Here is a 27,718-nt window from a genome sequence, read left to right as displayed (position 1 = left end):
TTAGCTCAGAGACTCTGGACTTAACTTGGACTCTAGCTCAGAGACTTGAGACTTGACTTGGATTCTAAATCAGAGACTTGACTTGGACTCTAGCTCAGAGACTTGAGACTTGACTTGGACTCTAGCTCAAAGACTTGTTAGCATCTGTGATCGGACCCTCAGGTCACATTTTGTTTTCAACATACGGTTCGTTCCTGTTGCCTCCGTCACATGGACCTTCCAGAAAGTTGCTAAAACTACATTGTAAACACTTTTGTTACCGTCCTGGGATTTGAACCGACATCCTCTCCTCTTGTGGTTTCTCTCTGCAGTCACACGGTGAAGAGGCAGACGGCGACGAGGAGCGAGATGATACCGAACCTCCCCAGAGGAGGAAGGGAGGAGCTGGGCAGAGAGGAGCAGGTTTCCAGTCGCAGGGTACCACATTTCACCGGAGCAGCCTTCATTCAGCAGCATCTCTTGGTTTCACACTTTTTGAAGTATCGGCTGATTTTTCTCTAACTTGTGTTTGTTCCAGAAACAACTGGAAGATTACTTGAACAAGCTGCTAAAGATGCCGATGTACAGGAACTACCACGCGACGGTAGGGATGACAGCGGTGTTAGAAAAACTTCAGAAGGGTTCTTGATCTTGAAAAAACATGAATAACAAAATAGACTATAATGTCCTGGAAAAGATTTGAATATGCAACACTTATTTCTCTCTTTCAGATGGAGTTCATCGATGTTAGCCAGCTGTCCTTTATCCACGATCTGGGACCAAAAGGCTTGTAAGAACAACATCTTCAAACATCTCTTTAATTACTTGTTTTGGTATTTATAATCTTACATTTAATGCTTAAAAACACTACAAAACTCTGCTGTTTTGGTGAGAAAATTCCACTAAATACAGATTGAATGTGAGTGGTGTCAAGAAGGATGTAACTATGTTGAACATCAAATTATCATATTTGAAGATAGCGTTTTGCTTGTTTTACTAAAACAATTATACGAAGGAAAGCTCATTTCTGTCAACCATCCCTGATGTCTAAAACATTGGAATTCTGGCAGAATTGTTATTATTATAAAGATATTTTGTTGAGTTCAATGCAGCTCTGTGTCATCTTTTTGTGGGCAGTGTGTGCAGATGAACGGTGTGTGGCTTGGCTTCCCTCGACGCGTTCACGGAGGTTTACGTTTTGCGTCATCCGCTGGATTTAAGCAGACATTGGCTGCTCTGAGCTCCATGCGCTGATGCTACAGAGGGATGCCAAACACCGTTCATCTGCACTGCCCACACAAAGATGACACAGAGCTGGACTGAAATAATTTCCCTTTAAGCACTTGTATTACTGTAAGAAAATATAACAATGCTATACTAGATTATCAAATGTGCCAGACAGTGTACTGTAACGCACAGAGCCTTCATCAGTGGTTTTGTAGGCACAGATTTACAGTATTTGTTGGCAGGAACAGCAGATTTTTCTTGTCTTTCAGAGAAGGAATGGTCCTGAAGAGATCCGGCGGCCATCGGATTCCCGGGTTGAACTGCTGTGGTCGCAGCAAAATATGCTACCGCTGGTCCAAACGGTCAGTGAACACACACACACACACACACACACACACACACACACACACAAACACTGACGGCTGAGATCTATAGACAGACTTGTCCGCTTAAGGTTGCAAAGAAACATCCAGCTCTATTTCGAAATAAGTAGTTTAAATCATTTGGTTTTTGTGTTTAAGCTGGGATCCAAGAATTTTCTGCAAAAGTATTCTGCAAAAGATTTCAGTTTATTTGTGAATCACATGGAGTATTCCTGTGTTTTTAAAATATTAAACTTCTGTTGTGTTTGTGTGCAGCTGGCTGGTGGTGAAGGACTCGTTCCTGCTGTACATGAAGCCCGACTCGGGCGCCATCTCCTTCGTGATGCTGTTCGACAAAGAGTTCAGCATCAAGATGGACTCCAGTGAAACGGAGACCAAACACGGCGTTCGCATCGATAGTGTGTCCCGGTGTGTGACACCCATGTGTACTTTTATGTAGCTGTTACTTTAAGGCAGTTATCAATGAAGGAGGAGCAGGGTGGGAAATCAGAAAAATATTTGGGGAGCAACTTTTGCCGAATGATACTAACTTACGTTTTTGCCGTCTCTGGACATTCGTCGATATTATTTACCATAAAAGCAATAAAGTAAATACTCTTGACAAAGATCCAGTGGGGCTAAAACATTAATATCATCAATAAATTGTGCAGCATGTGAGCAAAAGAGTACGAGATCTATCTATTTCGAGTCTGATTTGCTCTATCTTGACCATATCATTTTTGATAAAAATATTGAAAACTCGGTTTTTGGTCTCAATATTAACCAACAACTCTTTGTCTTCAAAGAAAGAAAGGTCATTGAGTAACTTTAATTTATTTTACAAAAAACAAATGGAGAATCTTTAATTGTTTTATTAAGTATACAGACAAAGGTACATCATACAGGAATTTTATTTATTTCCAAGTCTCCGTGAACGAACTACCAAAGAAATCCCTTACAAACCTACAGAGCTTACACAGCAGTTTAGGACAGTTCAGGAATAAAATAATGTTATGATTTGCTCAGTTGTGTGTGTGTGTGTGTGTGTGTGTGCGTGCAGATCCCTGGTGCTGAAGTGCAGCAGCTACAGACACGCCCGCTGGTGGGGTCAGTCCATCGAGCACTTTGTCCAGAAGCACGGCTCAGCCTTCCTCACCGACCACCGCTTCGGATCCTTTGCCAGAGAGGAAGTGAACATCCTCGCCAAATGGTAACACCGTCAACCAACTGACACACTGTCCACTTGCCTTTTACATTTTAGGGGACATCAGTGTTTTTAAGCCTGATTTTTGTGACCCTTTGATAATGTGTGTTACCTTTTGAACCTTTTGGGCCTCGGCAGTAACCTGGTGTAAATTAGTGCCAGGCACCGGGGCCAGATGTTGGTAAAGGATTCTAGACGAGGCCCGGACCAGTTGGCAGAGAGTGTGTTAGCAGAGAGTGTGTTTGCAGGTGTGTGTGTGTGTGTGTGTGTGTGTGTGTGTGTGTGTGTCTGTCTGTCTGTCTCGCTGGAGTAACATGACACAACGAAAGGGAAAGTGAGCCTCACCTGCTCATCACCTGTCTCCCTGCTGGGCAACACTATACTGTGTGTGTGTGTGTGTGTGTGTGTGTGTGTGTGTGTGTGTGTTTGTGTGTGTGTGTGAGACCTGTTCCAACTGAGCGCATAACACTCTAAAAGTCCGTCAGCCGGTGTTCCCTGTTGTGTGTTTGCAGTGTGTGTGTGTGTGTGTGTGTGTGTGTGTGTGTGTGTGTGTGTGTGTGTGTGTGTGTGTGTTCACCATAAAAAGCATAATGAAAAAACAAAAGATGGATTGAAAAATGAGAGGGGGAAGAGTTTGTTTGAGTTGTTCTTGCTGTCTAAATGTGTGTGTGTGTGTGTGTGTGTGTGTGTGTGTGTGTGTGTGTGTGTGTGTGTGTGTGTGTGTGTGTGTGTGCGCGCGCGCGCACATTTTTGTGTGTGTGTCTTCTGCAGGTATGTGAATGGGAAATCCTACATGGAGGACGTAGCCGATGCTCTTGAAGAAGCCAAAGAGGAAATATTCATCACAGATTGGTGGTATGTGTGTGTGTGTGTGTGTGTGTGTGTGTGTGTGTGTTTGTTTGTCTCAAAGTGCAGTGAGTGCAGTTGGCGGTCACCCCTTGTGGAGGTTTTCTGGTCAAACAGATCAGTTACAGTCTGAGGCTCCGACTTCTGTTATACTAGTACACACACACACACACACACACACACACACACACACACACACACACACACACACACACACACACACACACACACACACATTTCAATACCACATGCTAAGTGTGTGTGTATTAGGAGAAGAACACTTGACTAAAAGGGTAGTAATGTTAAATAATATAAACACTCCATTACAGTTAAAAGTCCTGCAGTCCAATTTGTACTGAAAGTGAACAAGTATTGAGGAAAACCGAGAGGAGAAAATACATCTATTTGTGATGTCTTACGGTGTGTGTTGCTCCACAGGCTGAGTCCAGAGATCTTCCTGAAGAGGCCGGTTGTTGAAGGCAACCGCTGGCGTCTGGACTGCATACTGAAACGCAAAGCGGTGAGTGAGCACGAAACTGCTTCTTCCTCTGTGTGATTTTCTAGGTTAAAATCACGAGCCTAATCACAGAGACAGAGGGAGACAGTGTTGTGAAGAGAGCTTAGCACAAGAAAAAGAAAGATCTGCCCTCTTTTAAAATCCCCCAAAGTCCCCCAAAAAAATTCTGTTCATTTTCTCCATAAGGATTTTAATTATCAGCCATGATGTCTAAACCCTCCGAGGCAGGCTGAACACGAGCTACGTGGTTGTGAAACGAAAGTTTCTGCTCCTGTAGAAGCTAGAAGTCCGTATGAAATCAACCTTGATTTAAGAAAAACATGTTTTAGTCGCAATCTTGTGGAGAAATACTACACTACCCACAATCCTAAGCGTAACAGCGACGTCTCTGACTGGTGGACCTTGCTGTTACTAGGGGTGTAAGAAAAAATCGATACACTTGAGTATCGCGATATTTTATTTAGCAATACTATATTGATTTTCAAAAATCTCAATATATCGCCTTACGCACAGTATCGAAATATATTGCAATATATTGAATCGTGACCCATGTATCGTGATTCGTATCGCCAGATTCTTGCCAATACACAGCCGTAGCTGTTACCATGGAAATGTTTACCACACTCGCGAATGGCTAGAGCTAGCTCATACTACTGAAGTCTATGATCGTTTCTGTACACAGTCTTGTACTTTTGCCTTTTTTGGCCGTTTTAAAATGTTTTTTTGCGACGAATGAAATGTTTTAGGGTCACGATTCATCTCGGAGCTGGTTGGCTTGGCCCCAGACTTAAAACTCAACAATGGGGATACTGAACAGGGGCTCCTGGGTAGCTCACCTGGTTGAGCGTGCGCCCCATGTACTAAGGCTCAGTCCTTACAGCAGTGGCCCAATGTTCGATTCCGACGTGTGGCCCTTTGCTGCTTTTCTCTCTCTCTCTCTCTCTCCCCTTTCATGTCTTCAACTTTCCTCTCAAATAAATGCCCCAAAAAAATAACCTTTAAATAAAGTTGAGCTCTATAGTATCGTGTTTGCGTTTCCACAGCAACAAGGAGTGCGGATTTTTGTGATGCTGTACAAGGAGGTGGAGTTAGCGCTGGGCATCAACTCGGGATACAGCAAGAGGACGCTGCTGAAGCTTCACCCCAACATCAAGGTGAGCGTCTTCATTTCAGCCGTGTTTCCACACGTTCATCATACGTGCATGTTCCCCGTCTCAATCTGAGTTTCTTCTCCAAAAGGTGATGCGTCACCCAAACCACGTCTCCTCCGCCGTCTACCTGTGGGCGCATCACGAGAAGATCATCATCATCGACCAATCGGTGGCCTTCGTTGGAGGGATTGACCTGGCGTACGGTCGCTGGGACGACAGGGAACACCGGCTGACGGACATTGGGAGTGTTACACGCTCACTGTTGGAACAGGTCTCTCTCTCTCACACACACACACACACACACACACACACACACACACACATACTGACGTTGTTAGTGTCACTTGATCATTGTCCAGCATGTAGTGAGGACAGGACACCTGCCCTCTGCTTCTTTATCTCTCTCTCGTGCACACACACACACACACACACACACTTCTACATTTACAACAGGAGACACTTTAGGTAAATAGGGGAAATATTTTAACTAACCAACCAATATCAGCATGAAACTTCCCCAGTTGATTACTGACATTAAGACACAAAGCGTGGTAAAATAAATGTTTTCTTTCTATTATTCTGAAAGTAGACATGTTATGGAATTATATATTCAAATGTATCGTCACAAAGCTTTTCATGACAGCTTGACATTTGGGAGATTTATGATTATTATCTCTGCAAAGGAGGTCATGTTTTCGGCTTGATTTCTTTATTTGTTTGTCTGTCTGTCAGCAGAATTACGGAAAAACGACAGGCCCGATTTTCATGAAATATGGTGGAAGGGTGTAGCATGGGCCACGAAAGAACCAGTTCCGTTTTTGAGCGTATCTGAATGCGAGATGGGTGTTTGTGATGCATTCAAGTGGTGTCTGAATAGTCTGTAAAATAAGTACCCGACTGGGAAAATTCACACTGGATTAAAATTGTGCCATAGGACATGCCTTGGCGGAGGTCTGTAGTGTAGTGAAATTCTATTATGCCTAGCTCCACAAGCAACTATCATGTAGAAAAAATAGAATAGAATAAAACTAGAATGGCACGTGGCACGCAAAGACCTCCGCCGAGGCCAAACACCCTGTGTTGCAATGTTAACGAAAGTGAAAAATAATTTTTGTATCCGCTCTGTGATTCTGATCTGCTCCAAAATGTCAAGGGTTCTTCCTCGGATTTATATTTAAGTATATTTTGCATGGAAAAGTCTCAATTTCCATCTATTAATGAAATTAGCTTTTATTTTGACTCAACCCAGATTAACGCTGACCTTGTTTAAATGATTCTCAGGCTGAAGCGACCTCTTCCAACATGGCTGCCCCTGCCAACGTGGCTGCCCCCGCCAACGGCAGCGGTGGCGTTTCCTCAAGAAACGGGAACGGCATTTTCACCGTGATGGACTCGGTGGACCAGCCCAGGCTAAAAGGTGTGGGGAGGACGAGGAAGAGCAGGTTCAGCATCAGGAGACACCTGCAGAAACACGGGCTTGCCCACGCTGACAGCGACAGCGACCTGGAGAGCGAACAGAGTGAGTCTTAGATTAATTTAATATGTTTAGATAATAGTTATTTATTTGTGTTGATGGAGTATTGGAGCAGAAATGTTTTCCTGTCATTATTACTTTAGGTACAGTGCTTCCCAGGTAATAATTTGCAGCATGTGGCTCAGTGGTGAGGTTGGCAGCCATGTTGGAGTTAGGTTGGCAGCCATGTTGGAGCTTCTGTTGTCTCGCATTGCCAGACCTTCCTCCACAGCGCTGCACAGGAGGGTCTGGCTAGTCCACATAGCATTCTGGGATGGGAGAAAAACATACTCTGGTTTATTGCCATTTCATAGAAACGCGAACGGCTAGAGCAAGCTTCTACCATTGAAGTCTACGATAGTTTCTGTACACGGTCTTGTACCTTTTGCCTTTTTTTGCCTTTTTCAAAATGTTTTTTACTTTGAGAGTGTTCATTTACAATCCGAACCACATCGTCGTAGGTGACGTCAGGCAGGTAGCGGAGAGACTTGGTCCAGCGGTATCTATTGGGCTCCACCATTGTAAAAAGCTAACCAGAAGAGACATATCCCCAGTCAGAGACGTTCTTCCGGTCTTCAGTTGTTGCGTGACATAGGCCTATAATTTAACTTATGTCTAATTTGAAATTTTTTACTTGGTCTTGATCTTGACTTAGTCTCAGACCCTCAAAGTCTCGGTCTTGTCTCGGTCTCGATACACTCTGGTCTTGGCGATGACTTGGTCTCGGTTTAGGTGGCTTCGACTAGGCAAGACAAGGCAATTTTATTTATATAGCAAATTTCAGCAACAGTGCAATTCAAAGTGCTTTACATAAAACATTAAAACACAATATTGATTAATATTAATACAAAATTAAAAACAAATAGAACACAGTAATACAATTCACAGTGCAGTACAATGAATTAAAAAAAGGCAACATCAAAAAGAAAGGTCTTCAGCCTTGATTTAAAAGAGCTGAGAGTTGGTGCCGACCTACAATTTACTGGAAGTTTGTTCCAGATATGTGGAGCATAGAAACTGAACGCTGCTTCCCCCTTTTTGGTTCTGATTCTGGGGACGGCAAGCAGACCTGTCCCAGATGATCTGAGAGGTCTGGGTGGGTCATAGTTCACAAGCAGATCCAAAATGTATTTTAACCCTAAACCGTTTAGTGATTTATAAACCAGCAGAAGTATTTTGAAATCTATTCTTTGAGAACTGGAGTGATGTGATTCACCCTCTTGGTCTTAGTGAGGACTCGAGCAGCAGCGTTCTGAATCAGCTGCAGCTGTCTGATTGATTTTTTAGGGAGACCTGTAAAGACTCCGTTACAGTAGTCAAGTCTACTGAAGATAAAAGCATGGACAAGTTTTTCCAAATCCTGCTGAGACATAAGTCCTTTAACCCTTGATATATTTTTAAGGTGGTAATAGGCTGACTTTGTTATTGTCTTAACGTGGCTGTTAAAATTCAGGTCAGAGTCCATAGTTACACCAAGATTTCTGGCTTTGTCTGTTGTTTTTAACATTATCGTTCGAAGTTGAGCGCTGGCTTTTAATCGTTCCTCTTTGTCTCCAAAAATAATCACCTCAGTTTTTTCTTCATTTAATTTAACTACAACACTGCCGGCTAGTTTTAGTGTAAAACTAGTCATGTAGCAGCGATAGCCTCCATGTGTGCTGCTGTCTCAGTGTTTGTGGCCACTCTGTTCAGGTTGGGCCAACAGCGTCAGCAGCCAACACAACCTGATCCCCAGCAGGCTGGCGGAGCTGAGGACGGCCGCTCCTATTGGCCAGTGTCAGGCTGGTGAGTCGGCAGCGGTGGTAGTGTTGCTCGCCTCCCAGTGTGCTTTGCTGTGGTTTCAAACTGCATTGAACGGCCTTTGGTTGTCTGCGTGCGAGCTTGAAGTTTTTTTTTCCCTCCGATGTGTCAAAGGTCGATTCAGAAAATGTGTCTTCTTTTCTTCTAATATCTTTGATATCTATCTTTTTATGGACGTGAGCAACAATTTTGTAGTAAATCAGACTCAACTACCATTTCGTTTTCACATAATTATTCAGTATTGAAGCACTGAAAAGGCTTTAGATTTGTGCACAGCGGCTCCAAAAGATTTGGTTGATAAATCTATAAGCTGAAGCAGAAAATGACAATTTTAATAATCTATTAAATGTTTTAGGCCTTTCAGTCAAGCACAAATGTGAAATATCTGCTGGTTTTCTTCACAACGAAAACCGTAGCAGTGTTGATTAGGGCTGGGCGATATGGAGAAAATCAAATATCATGATATTTTTGACCAAACACCTCGATGTCGATATTGCAACGATATTGTGGAGGACTTTGTGACCTGGTGCGATGATTCCTATCTAAAGTTAAACACTACCAAAACGAAAGATATGATAATTGATTTTAGAACACGCGCTGTTGATCACGTCACCACGATTATTAAAGGACAGGCCCGTGGATCAGGTGGAGAGTTATAAATATCTTGGTACAGTGATAGATTCAAAACTGTCATTTGAGTTGAATTGTGATATGGTCTGTAAAAAGGGTCATCGACGTTTGAGTTGCCTTAGGAAACTTGCCAAATTTCACATTGACAGACGTATGTTGACTTTGTTTTATCTCGCTTTTATTGAATCTTTTATGTCATTTTCCATAGTGGTGTGGTATGGAAACCTGTCAGTGAAGAACAGAAACTCCTTAAACCAAATTGTAAGATGGGCAAGTAAGATAATAGGATTAAATCAAAGGAACTTAGGAAATATTTACACAAATCAGCTGTACCGGAAAGCAAGTGCTGTCTTGAGTGATCGGTCGCATCCCTTAAGGAATGATTTTAAGTTACTTCCGTCTGGTCGCCGGTATGCGGCTTTGAGACGGAAAACAAGACGCTATAAGAATACTTTTGTTCCAGCTGCAATTGAATTCCTAAATAATAAGAGAGAAGTTTTAGTACTTGACAGTTAATATGGATAGAGGATATGTCTGTGTTATGGCGCAGTCTGTCATGATGTCTATTTGTTTACTTGTAAATTTGTACGTGATTAGTTGTATGTTTTTATGTCTTTTATGTGGATGACCGAATTATTCTTTTTATCTGCAAAACAATTTTACCTGCGGGTATGAAATAAAATTACCTTGACCTTAACCTTGTAAGGTTGACAGTTGGTGCTTTCACAAAATATCTTCCACATTTAGATTTTAGATAAATAACCATCATAATGTGGTTAAAGGCAAATAATAGAACAGCTAGAACAGTCTGGTAAGTTCAGAAAATGACATCACTTTACTGTAATGCAGCCTTTAAAACCAGGAAAAGACTAAACTTACCATGTAACGATATTAAAATTCTTCAAAATCTAAGACGATATCTAGTCTCATATCAAGATCTCGATATAATATTGAAATTTTGCCCAGCCCTAGTGTTGATGTAGCCTGAGAAAGACATTAAGCAGAGCTGCAGCCTGTAGTCTCTTTGTCTCTGTGCTGCCACATGGCACGTGTCACTGCTGCAGTAAAACCGACGCCGCAGGTTTTTATGAGCTGCTGTTTGTTTGCCAGGGTCATCTCTGTTTGTCCTGATGTGTGATAGATGGAAAGTGTCAGACATGAACGTGAGGCAAACAGCCGCTACTATAAACAAATGAAGTCAGATGAATTTCACGGAAAACAAAAAAACCCTTCTTTTTGTTGTTTTCTTTGATTACTCTCCAGTTACTCCCATCATTTATTTGAATGTATTTCAGGTAAGTAAAATGATTGAAACAATGTGATTTCAATTTGCATGTCTCTGTACTGCTCTCTGAGCTTTTATAAATGTCTCCTGTGGTTCTGTCTTCCCTCCAGCTGCTGTTTATTTCTGTTAAAGTGCTGTCAAAGCGTTTTCCAAACACCGGTATATAACTGTAAAAGTCATCGTGGTACAGACGGCGTGCTGTAAACAGATTACACCCTGGCAGAGTTGCTTCACAGCCTCCATTTTAAAGGAGGAAATCGTGTATTTTGTTGGGGACTATTGTCAGCGGCGGATGAATCCACATTTCATGCTCCAGTGAGTATTTGTAGCAGCAGGACAGTATGTGGGATTGAGTCAGAATAACCTACAGTATGTGTGATCAGGGTGATGAGGGAACATGTGACCCAGTGCAACAGTGTGGCTCATTGATGCGTTTTTATGGCAAAGAGGAAGAAGAGCTATCAAGGCAAGGCGAGGCAATTTATTTATATAGCACAATTCAGACACAAAGGCAATTCAAAGTGCTTTACATAAGCATTCGTCTTGCATTGCCAGACCTGTCTGGCTACACCACAGATGCATTCTGGGAGAGGAGAATAGGAGATAGGATAGGAGAAAAAAAAACGCTCTGGGTTGCATTTCTTTAAACCAATCACAATCGTCTTGGGCGGCACAAACCTCCGGACGCAGTGCCGGTTGCTGGAAGTTTATTCCAGATGTGTGGTGCATAGAAACTGAAAGTTGCTTCTGCATGTTTGATTCTTAACCTGGAGACGGTGAGCAAGTCTCAAAACGTGTGTTTAATCCGTCAGATCTTAAAGGTGTTCTAAGCGATGTCATGCGTTTTTTAGGCTACAACATTTTTTGTCACATACAGCAAACCTCTCCTCACTATCTGCTAGCTGCCTGTCCCCTGAACACACTGTAAAAAAACGCGGTCTCTGTAGACAGCCCAGGCTCCACAAACGCCAACAACAACAAACTGCGCCAACCTGCACCACCAAACATAACAAACAGCGTTCCAGCGTTCCAGCCAATAACCAACAAGAAGGATTTGGGGGTTGGGGGGTTAGTGCGCGGAAGCACGGAAGGGAGGCTGAGGGGACGGGATGACGAGGAGGGAGGGGCGAGCTAGCCTCGTTTTGTTTGAAAATACTTCGAACGTCAACAAGAAGTGCCTTCACCCAACATCGCTTAGAGCACCTTTAAGATCTCAACTCTGATCGCTCCATCAGAAAGTCCCAGCTCTGCAGCAGGAACTTTTTCGAGGCCCAGGAACTAAAACCTGGACTAGGCTAAGTTGTTTAAAGGTTCCTGGAAATGTTCCTGCAGTGACAACTAGTCTTTGGAAGGTTTGTAGTGATTGTAGTTTTCATTGTATTCTACTGCTGATAAATAACTGCCTCTTCCTGTGTGTGTGTGTGTGTGTGTGTGTGTGTGTGTTTTAGGAAGCGGCTCGGTGCGCAGTCTACAGACGGGGGTCGGGGAGTTGTTTGGAAACACGCGGTTCTGGCACGGAAAAGACTACTGCAACTTTGTGTTCAAGGATTGGATTCAGCTGGACAAACCGTTCGATGGTAGGCACATTACTAAGCTCATAGTCTCGCATTGCCAGACCTTCCTGCACAGCGCTGCAGAGGAGGGTCTAGCTAGTCCACACAGCATTATGGGATGGGTGAAAAACGTGCTCTGGTTTATTGGCATTTCTTTAAACCAATCACAATTGTCATGGGCGGCGCTAAGCACCTGACACATGTATGATGCCGCTGCAAAATAGCCTCGGGGAGGAACTTGTTTTGGTGGAACGTTCAAAAGTTGTTTTAGTCGTGCAACAGAAAACTCCGATTGGACAGATAGTCTAGCTAGCTGTCTGGATTTACCCTGCAGAGATCTGAGGAGCAGTTAACCATAGTCCTCACAAATCCACCAGAGGTTAGAACGCCAACACAAAGGAAGAGGAAGGTGACGGACATCCGGCCAAAATGTCCTGCATCCTGCAAAACATCCTGCAGAATTTCCGCCGACAACGGAAGAATCCCAGAATTGAAACATTACATTACATGTCATTTAGCTCACGCTTTTATCCAAAGCGACTTACAATTGCTATATATCAAAGGTCGCACACCTCTGGAGCAACTAGGAGTTAAGTGTCTTGCTCAGGGACACATTGGTTGATGTATCGCAGTGGGAATCGAACCCTGATCTCCCACACTAAAGGCATGGGTCACATCCTCTGCGCCATCACCACCAAACGTCGTCGCTATAGACTATTAAGCTCACAGTTTAACCGGGGAATCTACAGAAGAGCAGAGACGATTTATTTCCCCTCCTGTCCTACTCACATTCCTGTTTCTGCTGTTTTTAGACTTCATAGACAGACACACAACTCCCAGAATGCCTTGGCACGACATCGCCTCGGTGGTTCATGGGAAAGCAGCTCGAGATGTGGCCAGACACTTCATCCAGCGCTGGAACTTCACTAAGGTCAGAGGTCATGCTGGCTGCCCTTTCTTGGACAATTAGTCGACTAATCTGTCTTTTTGTTCTCAGTTGACTAAGATTTCTTTAGTTGATTAGTCATTTTTTATGCTTTTCCATGCTGAATGAATTATTTTCCAAGAAACGTATGAGCACATCTCTGGTAAACACAAGACGAAATCTTATGAGCGGTAGTCAGAGTAGAATATATTTAATCGAGGACAGCTCTATAGCGTACTGAATAAGGGATTAACATAGTGACAAGACTCCTGCAAAATGTTGTGTTTTCTGTTACAGAGTCATTGAGCAAGATGCTAAAGCTGATCCTGCATCTCCAGAGAAAATGCGTACAAATATTAGGTGATGAAATTAGATTCATGGAAGAAACAACAGATAAATTAGGGCTGCATCTAACTTTTAGTTAACTGTCGATTAATCTGTTGATTATTTTCTGGATTAATCAATTCATTGTTTGGTCTCTAAAATGTCAGAAAATGGTGAAAAATGTGGATCAGTGTTTCCCAAAAGCCTGAGATGACATCCTCAAATATCTTGTTTTGTCCACAACTCAAAGATATTCAGTTTACTGTCACAGAGGAGAGAAGAAACTAGAAGATATTCACATTTAACAAGCTGGAATCAGAGAATTCTTACTTTTAAAAAAAAATACAAAATGACTCAAACCGATTAATCTATTATCAAAATAGTTGGCGATTAATTTAATAGTTGACAACGAATTGATTCATCTTTGCAGTGTCTGTGTATAGAGAGATAATACAAAATCTGTATATATGAAGAGTGTCTGCGTCTTTATTTTCACAGCGTGCTGCACGGAAACTTAACCTCATGATTAAAGGTGCACATACACGCTAGAAAAACAGCAGTCTTGCTGTACGTCACTTTATAAGATAAGCAGACCAGTTAAACTATTTGGTCTGCTTGCTCTGATCTGACTCTGCAGCCGTCCATGTAGGGTTGGAACCACTTTCTGTGCAACTTGTAGGAATCGGACCGGATTAGAACACAAATTTCGGTTCCTCATTTCGGTTCATGTGTCGACTGAAATGTTTTCCCTCTGTCGCTCCGAAACAGATGTAAAAATATCACACTTTCTCTGTAGTCTACCGTTAGCTAGCTACCGTTAATGTAGGCTACTTTTAAAATGCCATATTTTCCCTCTGGGCTCACCAAAACGGACGTAAAAGCATATTAACCATTCACTGCACGTGATCACTAGGTGACTTAGGTTTACTTATTATACAGTATATTTAAGTACTTTAAAACGTTAACATATTGTTAAATTTAAATAATTTTCAATGAAAAAAAAAAAAACTCTATAAAAGAGCCTTTATTTTATGTCATTTTTCAGTTTTTTCAAGAATCGGTTTAGGAATCGTAATCGTTTTAAAAGTACCGGTTTGGAATCGTAAAAATCCAAACGATACTCAACCCTACATCCACGTCGCTGGAGGAGAACTCTGCAGTCGTGTGCAGTGCTGCTCTGTGTGACCTGTGTTTCCCTCTTTCCTCTGTTTCTCTCCCAGCTCGTGAAGGCGAAGTACAGTTCTTTGTCGTACCCGTATCTGCTGCCCAAGTCTCACACCACGGCTGGAGAGCAGCGATACCTAGTCCCCAACTGCATCCCCACCAAAGTGCAGGTTGGTACTGTTTTTGCTTTTTTAAAGATATTTTTTTGGGGACTTTTCCCTTTATTAAGTAGTGACAGTGGATAGACATGAAAGGGGGCGAGAGATGGGGGATGACACGCAGCAAAGGGCAGCAGGTCAGATTCGAACTCGCGCCGCTGCAGGACTCAGCCAACATGGGGCGAACGCTCTTACTGGGTGAGCTAGAGGCCGCCCCAGTAGGTTGGTACTGTGTTCAGTTCACCCTGCATCCATCTGCCTCTTTACTTCTTTTTTTCTTACTTAACCCTACACAGTCATGCACTTCATTGTGATTGGTTTTCAGTTCTGGACTACATTGTAAGTCGGTTTAAGTGTGCAATATGTTCACACTGGTACCTCACGTCGTGGAAACGTGCATGCAATTTAACCCTTGTGTTGTCCTCAGCTCAAATTTGACCCCTTCTCAAAGTTTCAACCAAATTGCCCAAAAATAACATGGATAGTTCCATACACGAAACAGGCTGTAATTATGCATCAACATACGTTCCTCTGATCTTAACTATTAACTAAAAAAAACTAAAATAATTCATAATTTCTGGTTTTTTTTAACTAAAAATGTCGGCATTATTTAATATGAATTAGGTTTATTGACCATGACTTCCAAAAATAAGTGTAAAACTAGTGGTAATAAGTTGGAATGAAGTTGGCTAAGAAGATGTAACACAGGATTGGGTGATAATTTCTGCTTTATGCTTTATAAAACAGGCAAAACAGAACGGGTCAATTTTGACCATGGTTGATGGGAAGACAACACAAGAGTTAAGGTCTTGAGGTGTATGTCCCACGGAGGAACCATGGGAGAGACGTCTTTTCCTCTGAAGCGTCACGTGAATTTGTCAGCAGTATGGGCGGATTTAGCTACATGGCTTCCAGGAAGGCTGCACTCTGTATCCTCGCTCATAGCTCCTAAGAGATCCCTCCTCCATCCTCGCTCATAGCTCCTCAGAGATCCCTCCTCCATCCTCGCTCATAGCTCCTCAGAGATCCCTCCTCCGTCCTCGCTCATAGCTCCTCAAAGATGCCTCCTCTATCCTCGCTCATATCCTCAGAGATCCCTCCTCCATCCTCGCTCATAGCTCCTCAGAGATCCCTCCTCCATCCTCGCTCATAGCTCATCAGAGATCCCTCCTCCATCCTCGCTCATAGCTCCTCAGAGATCCATCCTCGCTCATAGCTCCTCAAAGATCCCTCCTCTATCCTCGCTCATAGCTCCTCAGAGATCCCTCCTCCATCGTGCTCATAGCTCCTCAGAGATCCCTCCTCCATCGTGCTCATAGCTCCTCAGAGATCCCTCCTCGACCTTCCCTCATCGGGGCAGGAATAAGAGTTTTGAGACGGCCTTCACGAAGGAGGGCCAGAGCGACTTCCGGTTCAAGCGAGGAGATATCAAATAAGAGACTTGGGAAGCAGCCTAAGTATACTCAAAGATGTCAGTATAGAGCAAATCACTGTGACGTAGCGCTAACACAAAAATCACTTTGACATAGATAAATGGCCGTTGATTTATATTGCGGAGATACTGTCTGTGAAATCGCCAAACTTGTTTATTTCTGTTGTCATGTTCATTATCATCTGTCGTCTCTGCTGTGCTTTTTTTCTATCTGCTATTTATCTTTGCTAGCGTCTTTTTATTAACCAACTCTGGCAGGCATTTTAAATGGCAGTGACCCTGGTTAGAATCCAACCTGTGTCCCTTTGCTGCGTCATCCTCTCTCTCTCCTCCCTTTCCTATCCGTCTCTTATATCTAATAAAAGCCCCAAAAATAAATAAATAATAATTTAAAAAAAAGAATGACGAGAGTATATCCAGCTGTTCATTGTCCCCGTTTGCTCAGCGCCGCTATAGTTTAACAAACATTGTAATTAGGTCTACTAAATCTGCTTGACTGAGTGTGCTGGTGTCCCAAAATGCAATGCACCAAGGAAACGTACCCTGCCTTCCAATACCCATACTACCATTATACTATGGTACGCTGGTTTTAATAAGAAGCTGTTAAAAACTCACCTGATTTGAAAGCACTTTGTCCTGTAATGTGTGTTGTGCATCCTATGTAGTCTCTATTTGAGTGTTTTACTTCTGTGGTTGCCTTTTATTTAGTAGTTTTTATTATTATTATTACAGGACGTACTTTGTTAGGGCAGCTGCGGTACGCACTGAAAGTAATAAAGAAAAAGTATGTAAGTACAGAATATTTTAGTAAAACACTTCAAGCATACAACGCCATATTTTTCCAATGGTTGTCTGCTTGTGTACGTCTTGTATCATTACCTTTTGGGACAAAACCATAAAGGTAATGTTAATTTCTTTATATGCTAACGCAAGAAAAGTCTAGCTTTTCTTTTACTTTTACATTACTCATTTAGTATGTTGTATAGAATTGTGTCAGAAAAGTATTTTGTTTTGTTGCTCCTCTCCGGTGAAGAAATAAGTGGAGTACTATCACATTGCAGAGTCTCAAGAGCCAAACACAAATATTTTGTCGAAGATGAAACTTACTTTCCTGTTTGCAAAGTGCAAGTTGAAGCTTTTATTTACACAAATGTTTCCTGTTGTCCCTCCCAAACTCACTGGTCTCCGTTCCCTCAGATCCTTCGCTCGGCCTGTGACTGGTCCGCTGGCATCAAATACCACGAGGAGTCTATCCACAACGCCTACGTCCACACCATCCAGAACAGCCAACACTTCATCTACATAGAGGTACTTAACCGTCTCCTGTACAGCCGGAACAAAAGCACCATCTAACAGCAGCATTGCCGGTCCCACAGTTTAACCACAGTTCTAAACAGGGTCAGCCCTATGTTCCCACAGCACAATGGTCCCACAGCCCTATGTTCCCACAGCCCAATGGTCCCACAGCCCTATGTTCCCACAGCCTAATGGTCCCACAGCCCTATGTTCCCACAGCCCAATGGTCCCACAGCCCTATGTTCCCACAGCCCTATGTTCCCACAGCCCTATGTTCCCACAGCCCAATGGTCCCACAGCCCTATGTTCCCACAGCCCTATGTTCCCACAGCCTAATGGTCCAACAGCCCTATGTTCCCACAGCCCAATGGTCCCACAGCCCTATGTTCCCACAGCCTAATGGTCCCACAGCCCTATGTTCCCACAGCCTAATGGTCCCACAGCCCTATGTTCCCACAGCCTAATGGTCCCACAGCCCTATGTTCCCACAGCACAATGGTCCCACAGCCCTATGTTCCCACAGCCCAATGGTCCCACAGCCCTATGTTCCCACAGCCTAATGGTCCCACAGCCCTATGTTCCCACAGCCCAATGGTCCCACAGCCCTATGTTCCCACAGCCCAATGGTCCCACAGCCCTATGTTCCCACAGCCTAATGGTCCCACAGCCCTATGTTCCCACAGCCCTATGTTCCCACAGCCTAATGGTCCCACAGCCCTATGTTCCCACAGCCTAATGGTCCCACAGCTCTATGTTCCCACATTTCTAGGACACTTTCAAAATTAGGTCTTGTGTTCCCTTCAATTTAAGCCCTATCCTAAAAGATTTTTTAGGGTTAGGGTTAGGGGAATAAAATCTGATACAAATTTATGAAAAAGGAAATGTGGGAACATGGGGCGTAATTTTGGAAAAAAAATCTTAGAAATGTGGGAACTGTGGGAACATAGGGCCTAATTTTTTATCTTAGAAATGTGGGAACATAGGGCTGTGGGAACATAGGGCTGTGGGAACATAGGGCTGTGGGACCATAGGGCTGTGGGAACATAGGGCTGTATGAACATAGGGCTGTGGGACCATAGGGCTGTGGGAACATAGGGCTGTGGGAACATAGGGCTGTGGGACCATAGGGCTGTGGGAACATAGGGCTGTATGAATATAGGGCTGTGGGACCATAGGGCTGTGGGAACATAGGGCTGTATGAACATAGGGCTGTGGGACCATAGGGCTGTGGGAACATAGGGCTGTGGGAACATAGGGATGTATGAACATAGGGCTGTGGGACCATAGGGCTGTGGGAACATAGGGCTGTGGGAACATAGGGCTGTGGGACCATAGGGCTGTGGGAACATAGGGCTGTGGGACCATAGGGCTGTGGGAACATAGGGCTGTGGGACCATAGGGCTGTGGGAACATAGGCACGCTCCTGTTCTAAACCAGTGCAAGGGTTTTGTTGAACTTCAGGTAACCAAAGCTGCAACAATTTTGCCTCAAGCTTGGCAGAAAGGAGCTTTTTGCAGCCAGTTAATACACACAACTGGTGGGTAGTTCATGAAGAATGGGGGTGTGCCGTTTCCTTGTAAATATTTAAAGCTGGTTCAGTTCTGTGACTGGCTTTCAAAAGAAACACTTGCCAACCCTTGCAGGTATAATTTATTGTCATGTTTTTCCTCATTCTTTTAATCAGCACATACCTATGTGGTTTACCGTTGGCTTTCTGCAGTGATCTGATTTCTTAAAAGAGATTTAATTTGAGAAACATGACTTCCTAGCTAGTTTCTCTGCCATATGTATGGTCCCTGGGTTTTGTTGGCCTTTTACTTATTTCAGGGATCTTTTCAACAGGTAACACTTTGTATAAACTGCTTATTCCTTAGTTTCTAGAAAAGCAATTGAAGAATGAATTTTAGTCTGACATGCAAAAGACATTTGTTTTTGTCATTTTGCAGCGTAGAAATGTGACTCAAGACAAGTCATTTCAACAAATGAACGTTGTTGTTCATTTATGTATGCGTGTGTGTGTGTGTGTGTTTGTCTTGCAGAATCAGTTCTTCATCAGCTGTGCAGACAACAAAACCGTTTTCAACAAGATAGGAGATGCTATTGCAGAGCGCATCATCAGAGCACATAGGTAACACACACACACACACACACACACACACACACACACACACACACGCAAATATTTAATTAGAGTAACACACACTTTGTAAACTTTTGTATAGCTGCTGTGTATATTAAGCCTTACCTTGAAATGATTGTCACACGTTGTCTCTGTGTATGTGCTCTCTGGCTTATCATAAAATGATTTACCAGAACCACAGGACCTGTGCACGCACACACACACACACACACACACACACACACACACACACACACACACACACACAGTATATGGACCTAATAGACTGATTTTGTATCATATATCGTGCCTCTGTGAAGATTAATTTAAGTGTTTCCCTATTTCTCTGTAATGTTTTGCTGTCCAGGTAATACATCCTGCACTAAACGCAGGAAAACAAACTACACACACACACACACACACACACACACACACACACACACACACACACACACACACACACACACACACACACACACACACACACACACACGGTTGTTTCACTATCTTTATGGGGACCCGTCATTGACATAATGCATTCCCTAGCCCCTTACCCTAACCTTAACCATCTCAACTAAATGCCTAACCTTAACCCTTACCCTCACCCTAACCATAACCTAATTCTAACCCTAATCCTAAAACCAAGTCTTAACCCTCAAACAGACCTTTAAACTTGTGGGGTCCAGCATTTTGGGCTGTGCAGACCCCACAAGTATACTGTATTCCCCGGTTTTTGGACCCCACGAATATAGTAAAGCAAGCACACACACACACACACACACACACACACACACACACACTTATTCAGTATAAACAATCCAGAGTGGCTTTTCTAAATGTTTGTCTGTCTTGTTTCTCTTAGTGTTGTTGTAAGCTGATATTAAGGAAAACATTGCTGGTTGGGAGTGTTGAAATAAAGCTGTGTCTTCTTTCGCTCCAGTTTCTCTGCTCTCTCCGTCTCTGAATGAATCCATTGTGTTGTAAGCCTGTTAAACTATGCGGTTATTTAGAAGGTCGTTATGATTGTATACTCAGATCGGATGAACTGAAGCGTCCGCTTCCTAAACTTCCCAAACAAAAGATAAGAGCCAGACTGATTCACTGCGTCAGCCGATCTCGGCCTCCACAACACTGAACGTGGTGTGGTGCTCCTTATTCGTTCTGATAATCTGAGTCAGCATCTGAGGAGTTGTTCTCGCTCCTCCGTCCTCACTGTGCCTTTGGTTTTTGACTCCTACTAGCTGTCAAATAAAGAAATATATACTAATGTCGTCTCTGTCTGGTTTAAAATGTTTTTAGGGAGGGTAAAAGGTACAGAGTGTACGTGGTGACGCCTCTGCTGCCGGGCTTCGAGGGAGACATCAACACCGGAGGGGGCAGCGCCCTCCAGGCCATCATGCACTTCAACTACAGGTGTGTGTGTGTGTGTGTGTGTGTGTGTGTGTGTGTGTGTGTGTATTCCTGTTACGAGAAAGCTGCCATGAAGCCACCTGCTGTTTGAGTTTGTTTGTTGAGGGTTAGTGGAAGGAGCCAGTGATAGATTACAACCACACCCTAACTGTTTAACAACAGTGCTGTAAACCCTGTACATACGTGTGTGTGTGTGTGTGTGTGCCATTCCTTTCGATGCTGACATTCATTGCCTGTATTCTTGAGTAAACACTGGATTGGCCCTCCCCTGTCAAACACAGCGACACACAGAGGCTTGTATTGTGAGGAATGTGGATGTGCTGCTCTTTCAACTCTCTCTCCCTCCGTCCCCTGCAGGACCATGAACAGAGGAGAGCACTCTATCATCTCCCAGCTCAAAAAAGAGAGTAAGTCAGAGAACCTTGTGTTTCCACTAGGGATGCACCGAATCCAGGATTTGGCTTCGGATTCGGCTGAATATTGGGCTTATTGACGGGGTTGGGTTTCTGCCGAACCTTAGAATTTTTTACCACCGAACCCTACGCACTACGCTCGCTACGCTGGTCGATGTAATGACGGCGCCGTTGATTACGGGAAGGTGTTTACGTAGGTGGAGCGTTCAATGCAATAGGCTGTGAGAAAGTGAAAATGGAACTCGTGAGCAGAAAAAGTGTAGTTTGGCAGTACTTTCAGTCAAAAGAAGGCCATTCAAGTCCAGCTACATGTTCAATCGTCAATGCTGATTAGTCTGGTGGTGGCGAGGACCCTAAACTATACACAACATCACCGCTGTTACAACATCTGGTATGAAACATCCGAAAGAATACGAGTTGTGCATGAAGGAATCTACAGACAGCAGCCAGAATGCAGCAACTTCAGGTACGGCAAAGGAAGGACAGTCACTGTTTACTTCATTAATGTGTTTACTGTGTTCATGGACTGAGGATGGGACGAGGATTCGGTATTCGATTTCGGATTTGGCAGAATCTTAACCAGTGGATTCAGTATTCGGACAAACCCCAAAAATCTGGATTCGGTGCATCCCCAGTTTCCACTGTTGGACTGTGAGCTTGTGGGCCGATGTTGCACTGGCTGTATGCAGCCACATTTTCACAGATTTGAATTTAAGTTTTCAGTTCATGCAATCATCACGACGCAATGAACGACACTTAAAGCGCATTATTGCCTTTTCCTTCATTCATAAGAACAAATCTTGAGTCTCTGCACGTTCATATTCATAAAGTACTAAAATAAACCTGAAGTAAGAAGTTAAAACTAAGAAAACTTTCAAAAAATACTCGACACCAGGGGTGGAAAAAAAAACTAAAATCATAAAGCCTCTGTATGTACAGCTGGAGGGCGTGTACAGTATGTCTAACCTACAATATAGGAATCATTTATGAAACCTTTGATTTTAGTCTGTCATTAAAGCTCAGCTGAATCCGACTAAAACCCAATTCTGACCCAAATGCACACACACAAAACCACATATATGACAGAAAACACATGCATGAGCCAAGACATGCTCATCTGTATTCTGATATTATGTTTTTTTTTTAGATCAGTTGTGCCTTTAATCTCCCGGCTGGGACGATATGCTTTGGCCCCAATTTGATTCTTTCACGATGTGTGGGGGCCGATTGGATTTGTATAGCGGTTTTCATTCATTGCGATACACGTTTAGGGCGTGTCCGAATCTGCTTTTGCTAGTTTAACGGCGGAAAAAAGGGTCCGTGCGCCGGGCACATGGTTCATGTTAAAGGAACACGCCAACTTATTGGGAATTTAGCTTTTTTTTTAGATCAGTTGTGCCTTTAATCTCCCGGCTGGGACGATATGCTTTGGCCCCACTTTGATTCTTTCAAACCGTCAAGCCCATACGTGGGCGCCGATTGGATTTGTATAGCGGTTTTCATTCATTGTGATTCTACAAGTATTGAGTATTGAGATTTTCTTTTCCTTCTTTAAAGGAACACGCCGACTTATTGGGACTTTAGCTTATTCACCGTAACCCCCAGAGTTAGATAAGTCCATACATACCCTTCTCATCTCCGTGCGTGCTGTAACGTTGTCTGACGGCTCCACCGGTAGCTTAGCCTAGCACAGAACCTGCAGGTGAATGGTTCCAGTAATCCTACTGCTCCCAATTGTGACAAAAGTGACAAAATAACGGCAACATGTTCCTATTTACATGTTGTGATTTGTAGAGTCACAGCGTGTACAAATAACAACGTAACATGAGACACAGCCATCTTCTAACTGTACACAAACCGTGAACTATATTCAGACAGGCTTGCTGCAAAGCAAATCATTCCGCCCAAGTACTATATTCTTCCGCCTGAGAATATAGTTCCCGGTTTGTATACGGTTAGAAGATGGCTGTGTCTCATGTTACGTTGTTATTTGTACACGCTGTGACTCTACAAATCACAACATGTAAATAGGAACATGTTGCCGTTATTTTGTCACTTATTCAGAGCAGTAGGATTACTGGAACCAGTTACCTGCATGTTATGTGCTGGCCTGATGCCTCTGGAGCCGTCAGACAGCGTTACAACACGCACGGAGATGAGAAGGGTATGTATGGACTTATCTAACTCTGGGGGTTACGGTGAATAAGCTAAATTCCCAATAAGTTGGCGTGTTCCTTTAACATGAACCATGTGCCCAGCGCACGGACCCTTTTTTCCGCCGTTAAACTAGCAAAAGCGGATTCGGACACGCCCTAAACGTGTATCGCAATGAATGAAAACCGCTATACAAATCCAATCGGCCCCCACACATCGTGAAAGAATCAAATTGGGGCCAAAGCATATCGTCCCAGCCGGGAGATTAAAGGCACAACTGATCTAAAAAAAAAACATAATATCAGAATACAGATGAGCATGTCTTTTATTTTGGGCTCATGCATGTGTTTTCTGTCATATATGTGGTTTTGTGTGTGTGCATTTGGGTCAGAATTGGGTTTTAGTCGGATTCAGCTGAGCTTTAATGACAGACTAAAATCAAAGGTTTCATAAATGATTCCTATATTGTAGGTTAGACATACTGTACACGCCCTCCAGCTGTACATACAGAGGCTTTATGATTTTAGTTTTTTTTTCTTAGTTTTAACTTCTTACTTCAGGTTTATTTTAGTACTTAATGAATATGAACGTGCAGAGACTCAAGATTTGTTCTTATGAATGAAGGAAAAGACAATAATGCGCTTTAAGTGTCGTTCATTGCGTCGTGATGATTGCATGAACTGAAAACTTAAATTCAAATCTGTGCTGCGACCGATCTCCTCCCGTGTTGGGACTCTGACTGTCTGTTTGTGGTTTCCAGTGGACGACCAGTGGATCAACTTCATCTCCTTCGCCGGTCTGAGGACTCACGCCGAGCTGGAGGGGAAGCTGGTCACCGAGCTCATCTACGTCCACAGCAAGATGCTCATCGCCGACGACAACACCGTCATCATCGGTACTTTTCATATTTTCTGTGGCCACTTCGCTGACTCCAAACGTGCTAGATACCTCGATCACACCAGATGTTTATATGACAAGCTGCTGGCCAGAATGAAATACTTCACTTGCACATACATACTGTAACCCTAAGTCCTTTGATGAAACATTGAGACATTTTTAAAGAGCTAATAACTGTTGAGCTTTGTATAAGCTGTCCTCTAAAACAAAGGGAAGGTTGGTAATGTTTCTTAAAGTTTAAGGGTAGATTTTGGTAAAAATGCAAAACATCTTCTGTTGTAGGAAAAGGATAATTTCTCCCATGCCTTTTTACTTATTTAATGCCTCAAACATGTTTGCAGTAACTACATACGGTACATATATACTACTGGTGTATGTCCAAGTGTTTAGTACCACTATATATGTATGTGCTAATGAAATATATACAGTGGTGCTCATAAGTTTATGAACCCATGCTAAAGTTGACTAAACAGAGGAATAAAAAAATCATATTTGGGAAATTGATCTTAATGCCTTGAATAAAAATATTTGGAAAAATCCAACCTTTAAGGACACCAATTTTCTTTGTGAATGAATAATGTATCATAAATAAATAAATAAAAAAAAAAAAAAGATTCTTCCTTAAAATACAGGGGGCATAAGTCAGTACACCCCTATGTTAAATTCCCATAGAGGCAGGCAGATTTTTATTTTGAAAGGCCAGTTATTTCATGGATCCAGGATACTATGCATCCTGATAAAGTTCCCTTGGCCTTTGGAATTAAAATAGCCCCACATCATCACATCCCCTTCACCATACCCCCACATCATCACATACCCTTCACCATACCCCCACATCATCACATACCCTTCACCATACCCCCACATCATCACATACCCTTCACCATACCTAGAGATTGGCATGGGGTACTTTCCATAAAATCATCTCTCAATGCAAATCAAACCAGCTATTAGGCTAACTGAAATACAACCATAAACTTATGAGCACCACTGTATGTATGTGCAGGTGTTTAGTATCAGTATATATGTATATGTTAGTGAAGTATACTGTATATGTATGTGAAAGTGGTTAGTACCAGTATATATGTATGTGCAAGTGCAATATTCAATTTTGGCCTAGGCGGCTTCTCATACCGTTTAGCTGATGTCCATATAGCTGCTTGAATTCCTCCATTACAAGATTAAAAGATGACAGATGTAATGAAATATTCCGCTGACACTGACTGAACATGTATAATAGAGGAGTAGGAAACAGGAGCTGCAGAGACAGAGAGAGACAGTGACAAAACCTTTTTTTTATATTAAAGAAGGCGCAGAAGAAAAACTACAAGATAAGAAACATTTTAAAAGCCTGAAAATGTTGTGTCGTGTGGGTTGTGGGGAGGTTTCAGTTTCCTCTGCAGCCACTCGGGCTAAAAATAAACAGTCAGTTCTACCAGCAGAGGGAAGAGCTGCAGATAAAAGCAGCCACAGCTTTCAGATGGTATATTTCATCTGATCATAGTGGTGTTTTTCTACTTGAGCTATTCAAAATATTTACGCTCCAGATACCCTAAAGCAGGGCTCTTCAACGTTGTTTAAGCCAAGGACCCCTTAACTGAGAGAGGGACGGAACAGGGACCCCCTACTACATATATTGTATAAAATGAAGTTTTATATTAAACTGGGGCTACAATTACGTGGAGAGAGAGAGAGAGAGAGAGAGAGAGAGAGAGAGAGATTCCCATCCCCAGCAGTCACTACACAATACTATTAACACAAATGTAGGAATGCATTGCACAGTAAAGAGCTTTACAATGTGATAACTATACATACCTTTTTAATGCATAGAATACTAAGGGACTGCTCGTTATTTAATTAAGGGGCCACCGGAGGAGTTTTGTGGTCTCTAACCTAAAAAGACGTGACCCTCCCCTCATCAGTAATAATTTTCCTATGACCCTCCAAAACGATCTGAAAAAGAGGCATGACCCTCTCCTCGCATGCAAGTTTGCACTTAGCAAAGAAGTACAGATACCATTTGATTTTTACAGCCATGATGTACAAGAGTTAACCTCTGCATTCTCATCTTACACATCCCACTCCTCTGTTATGGTGTGGGGGCCATTTCAGTAGATTTACTCACTAACATTGTTGTGGAAACACAATAAGCATGGAAACTAAATGCACACTTCCTGCATTACTGTATTACTTCAAATACTAAGTTACTCCTCTAGTAAACTAGTATTCACGTGAAATAAAACAATAAAACATTGAGACCATTCAGCAAAGGACGCTGGGATATAACCAATTCAACACTGGTTGCTATGGACTTGTCACTATCATCATTGTATATTTTAGCACATAGGTAAAGCTGCCGAAGCTGAACATTATATTCCAAAACATATATGTTTATTTTTAAAGCAGATTTTAAGTTACATTGTATTTAACAATTCGCCCTTATGAAATCCAATCGCGGCACGGCTGTTTTGGAACGCAACAGACAGACGCTTAAATTCAACTAAAATGTAACAGTGAACAATCAGTGTTGGACCTCCAGTCTGTTGAGATGCCTCTCCAAACGCAGAAACCAAGCACAGTCACACCATAAAACGTTAAGACACGTTGAGAAAAAAAGATCCGCATTTTGCCGTAATCCAATGACACGAAAAAAAAGTAATCCACAGCGATCAGGAGATCCACAAAAAGGTAAATGACACGGTGTATCCAGCAAGGCCGATACGAGCGTCACATTCACCAGCCAGCTCCAAACAGGTGAGCGAGGCCTCTCCACTTCACCGTTTAAACAAAGTGGAATAAACGTATAAAAGTCCAAATCTACACAAAACCCGCAATAAATTAGTACGCTGACATCACATGTATATAGATGGCATTTAGGAAACCTTTATTGCAAGGTTGGCATGGCAAGATGTCCAGACTAGTGCAACAGTAACTTTCATTTTTTGTGTCCTGCTGCTCCCATCGTCAGCCAGGTAATATTTTTTTGAACTCTGATGTATTACCTATCACCATTTAGTTGTTTTGTGTTACTTAATTTATTTATTTAATATCTGGCCATGCCAGATGTAATTATTCCACTCATTTTTTAAACAATGCAATTACCCGTTTGAGCCACCAGGGGGGCAGTGCTCCTCCTCCCCCCCAGCAAACTCCAAGTATGCAGTCAGACCATCTGCTAGGGGGCCGAGACTGAGAGCTACATGGATAAATATGCACCAAACAAGCCACTTTGAAATTTTGCTCTTTTCATGAATAAAAAAGTTGGGTGACCCCCCTGCCCAGACTAAAAAATGTTGGATGACCCTCCCCTCAGCAAAAAATAAAAAGACATGACCCTCTCCTATTTTCCTCCGGTGGTC

General features: G+C 42.7%; 1 protein-coding gene and 1 long non-coding RNA gene across 3 annotated transcripts in view; one reads left to right on the top strand and one right to left on the bottom strand.

The window, feature by feature from the left end:
• Positions 1-27,718, top strand: part of pld1b (phospholipase D1b) — a 67,018-nt gene that overhangs the window by 34,027 nt on the left and 5,273 nt on the right. For both annotated transcript variants that reach the window (XM_031285183.2, XM_031285184.2), the window contains exons 5-23: positions 312-417; positions 518-583; positions 711-769; positions 1,476-1,568; positions 1,845-1,997; positions 2,629-2,778; positions 3,544-3,627; positions 4,057-4,138; positions 5,179-5,289; positions 5,375-5,557; positions 6,568-6,805; positions 11,963-12,091; positions 12,880-12,998; positions 14,537-14,650; positions 17,268-17,378; positions 19,406-19,494; positions 20,785-20,898; positions 21,253-21,302; positions 24,223-24,357. In XM_031285183.2, coding sequence (XP_031141043.1) covers positions 312-417; positions 518-583; positions 711-769; positions 1,476-1,568; positions 1,845-1,997; positions 2,629-2,778; positions 3,544-3,627; positions 4,057-4,138; positions 5,179-5,289; positions 5,375-5,557; positions 6,568-6,805; positions 11,963-12,091; positions 12,880-12,998; positions 14,537-14,650; positions 17,268-17,378; positions 19,406-19,494; positions 20,785-20,898; positions 21,253-21,302; positions 24,223-24,357 — 2,186 coding nt within the window. The remainder of the gene's footprint in view (positions 1-311; positions 418-517; positions 584-710; positions 770-1,475; positions 1,569-1,844; positions 1,998-2,628; positions 2,779-3,543; positions 3,628-4,056; positions 4,139-5,178; positions 5,290-5,374; positions 5,558-6,567; positions 6,806-11,962; positions 12,092-12,879; positions 12,999-14,536; positions 14,651-17,267; positions 17,379-19,405; positions 19,495-20,784; positions 20,899-21,252; positions 21,303-24,222; positions 24,358-27,718) is intronic.
• Positions 15,963-27,718, bottom strand: part of LOC116039995 — an 18,874-nt gene continuing 7,118 nt past the window's right edge. The window contains exon 3 of the long non-coding RNA XR_004102552.1: positions 15,963-16,078. This is a non-coding gene — a long non-coding RNA (uncharacterized LOC116039995). The remainder of the gene's footprint in view (positions 16,079-27,718) is intronic.

The sequence above is a fragment of the Sander lucioperca genome, chromosome 14 (assembly GCF_008315115.2).
Source record: "Sander lucioperca isolate FBNREF2018 chromosome 14, SLUC_FBN_1.2, whole genome shotgun sequence".
NCBI lineage: Eukaryota > Metazoa > Chordata > Actinopteri > Perciformes > Percidae > Sander > Sander lucioperca.
Note: the sequence above shows the minus strand (reverse complement) of the source record. Positions and strands in the feature narration are given on the sequence as shown.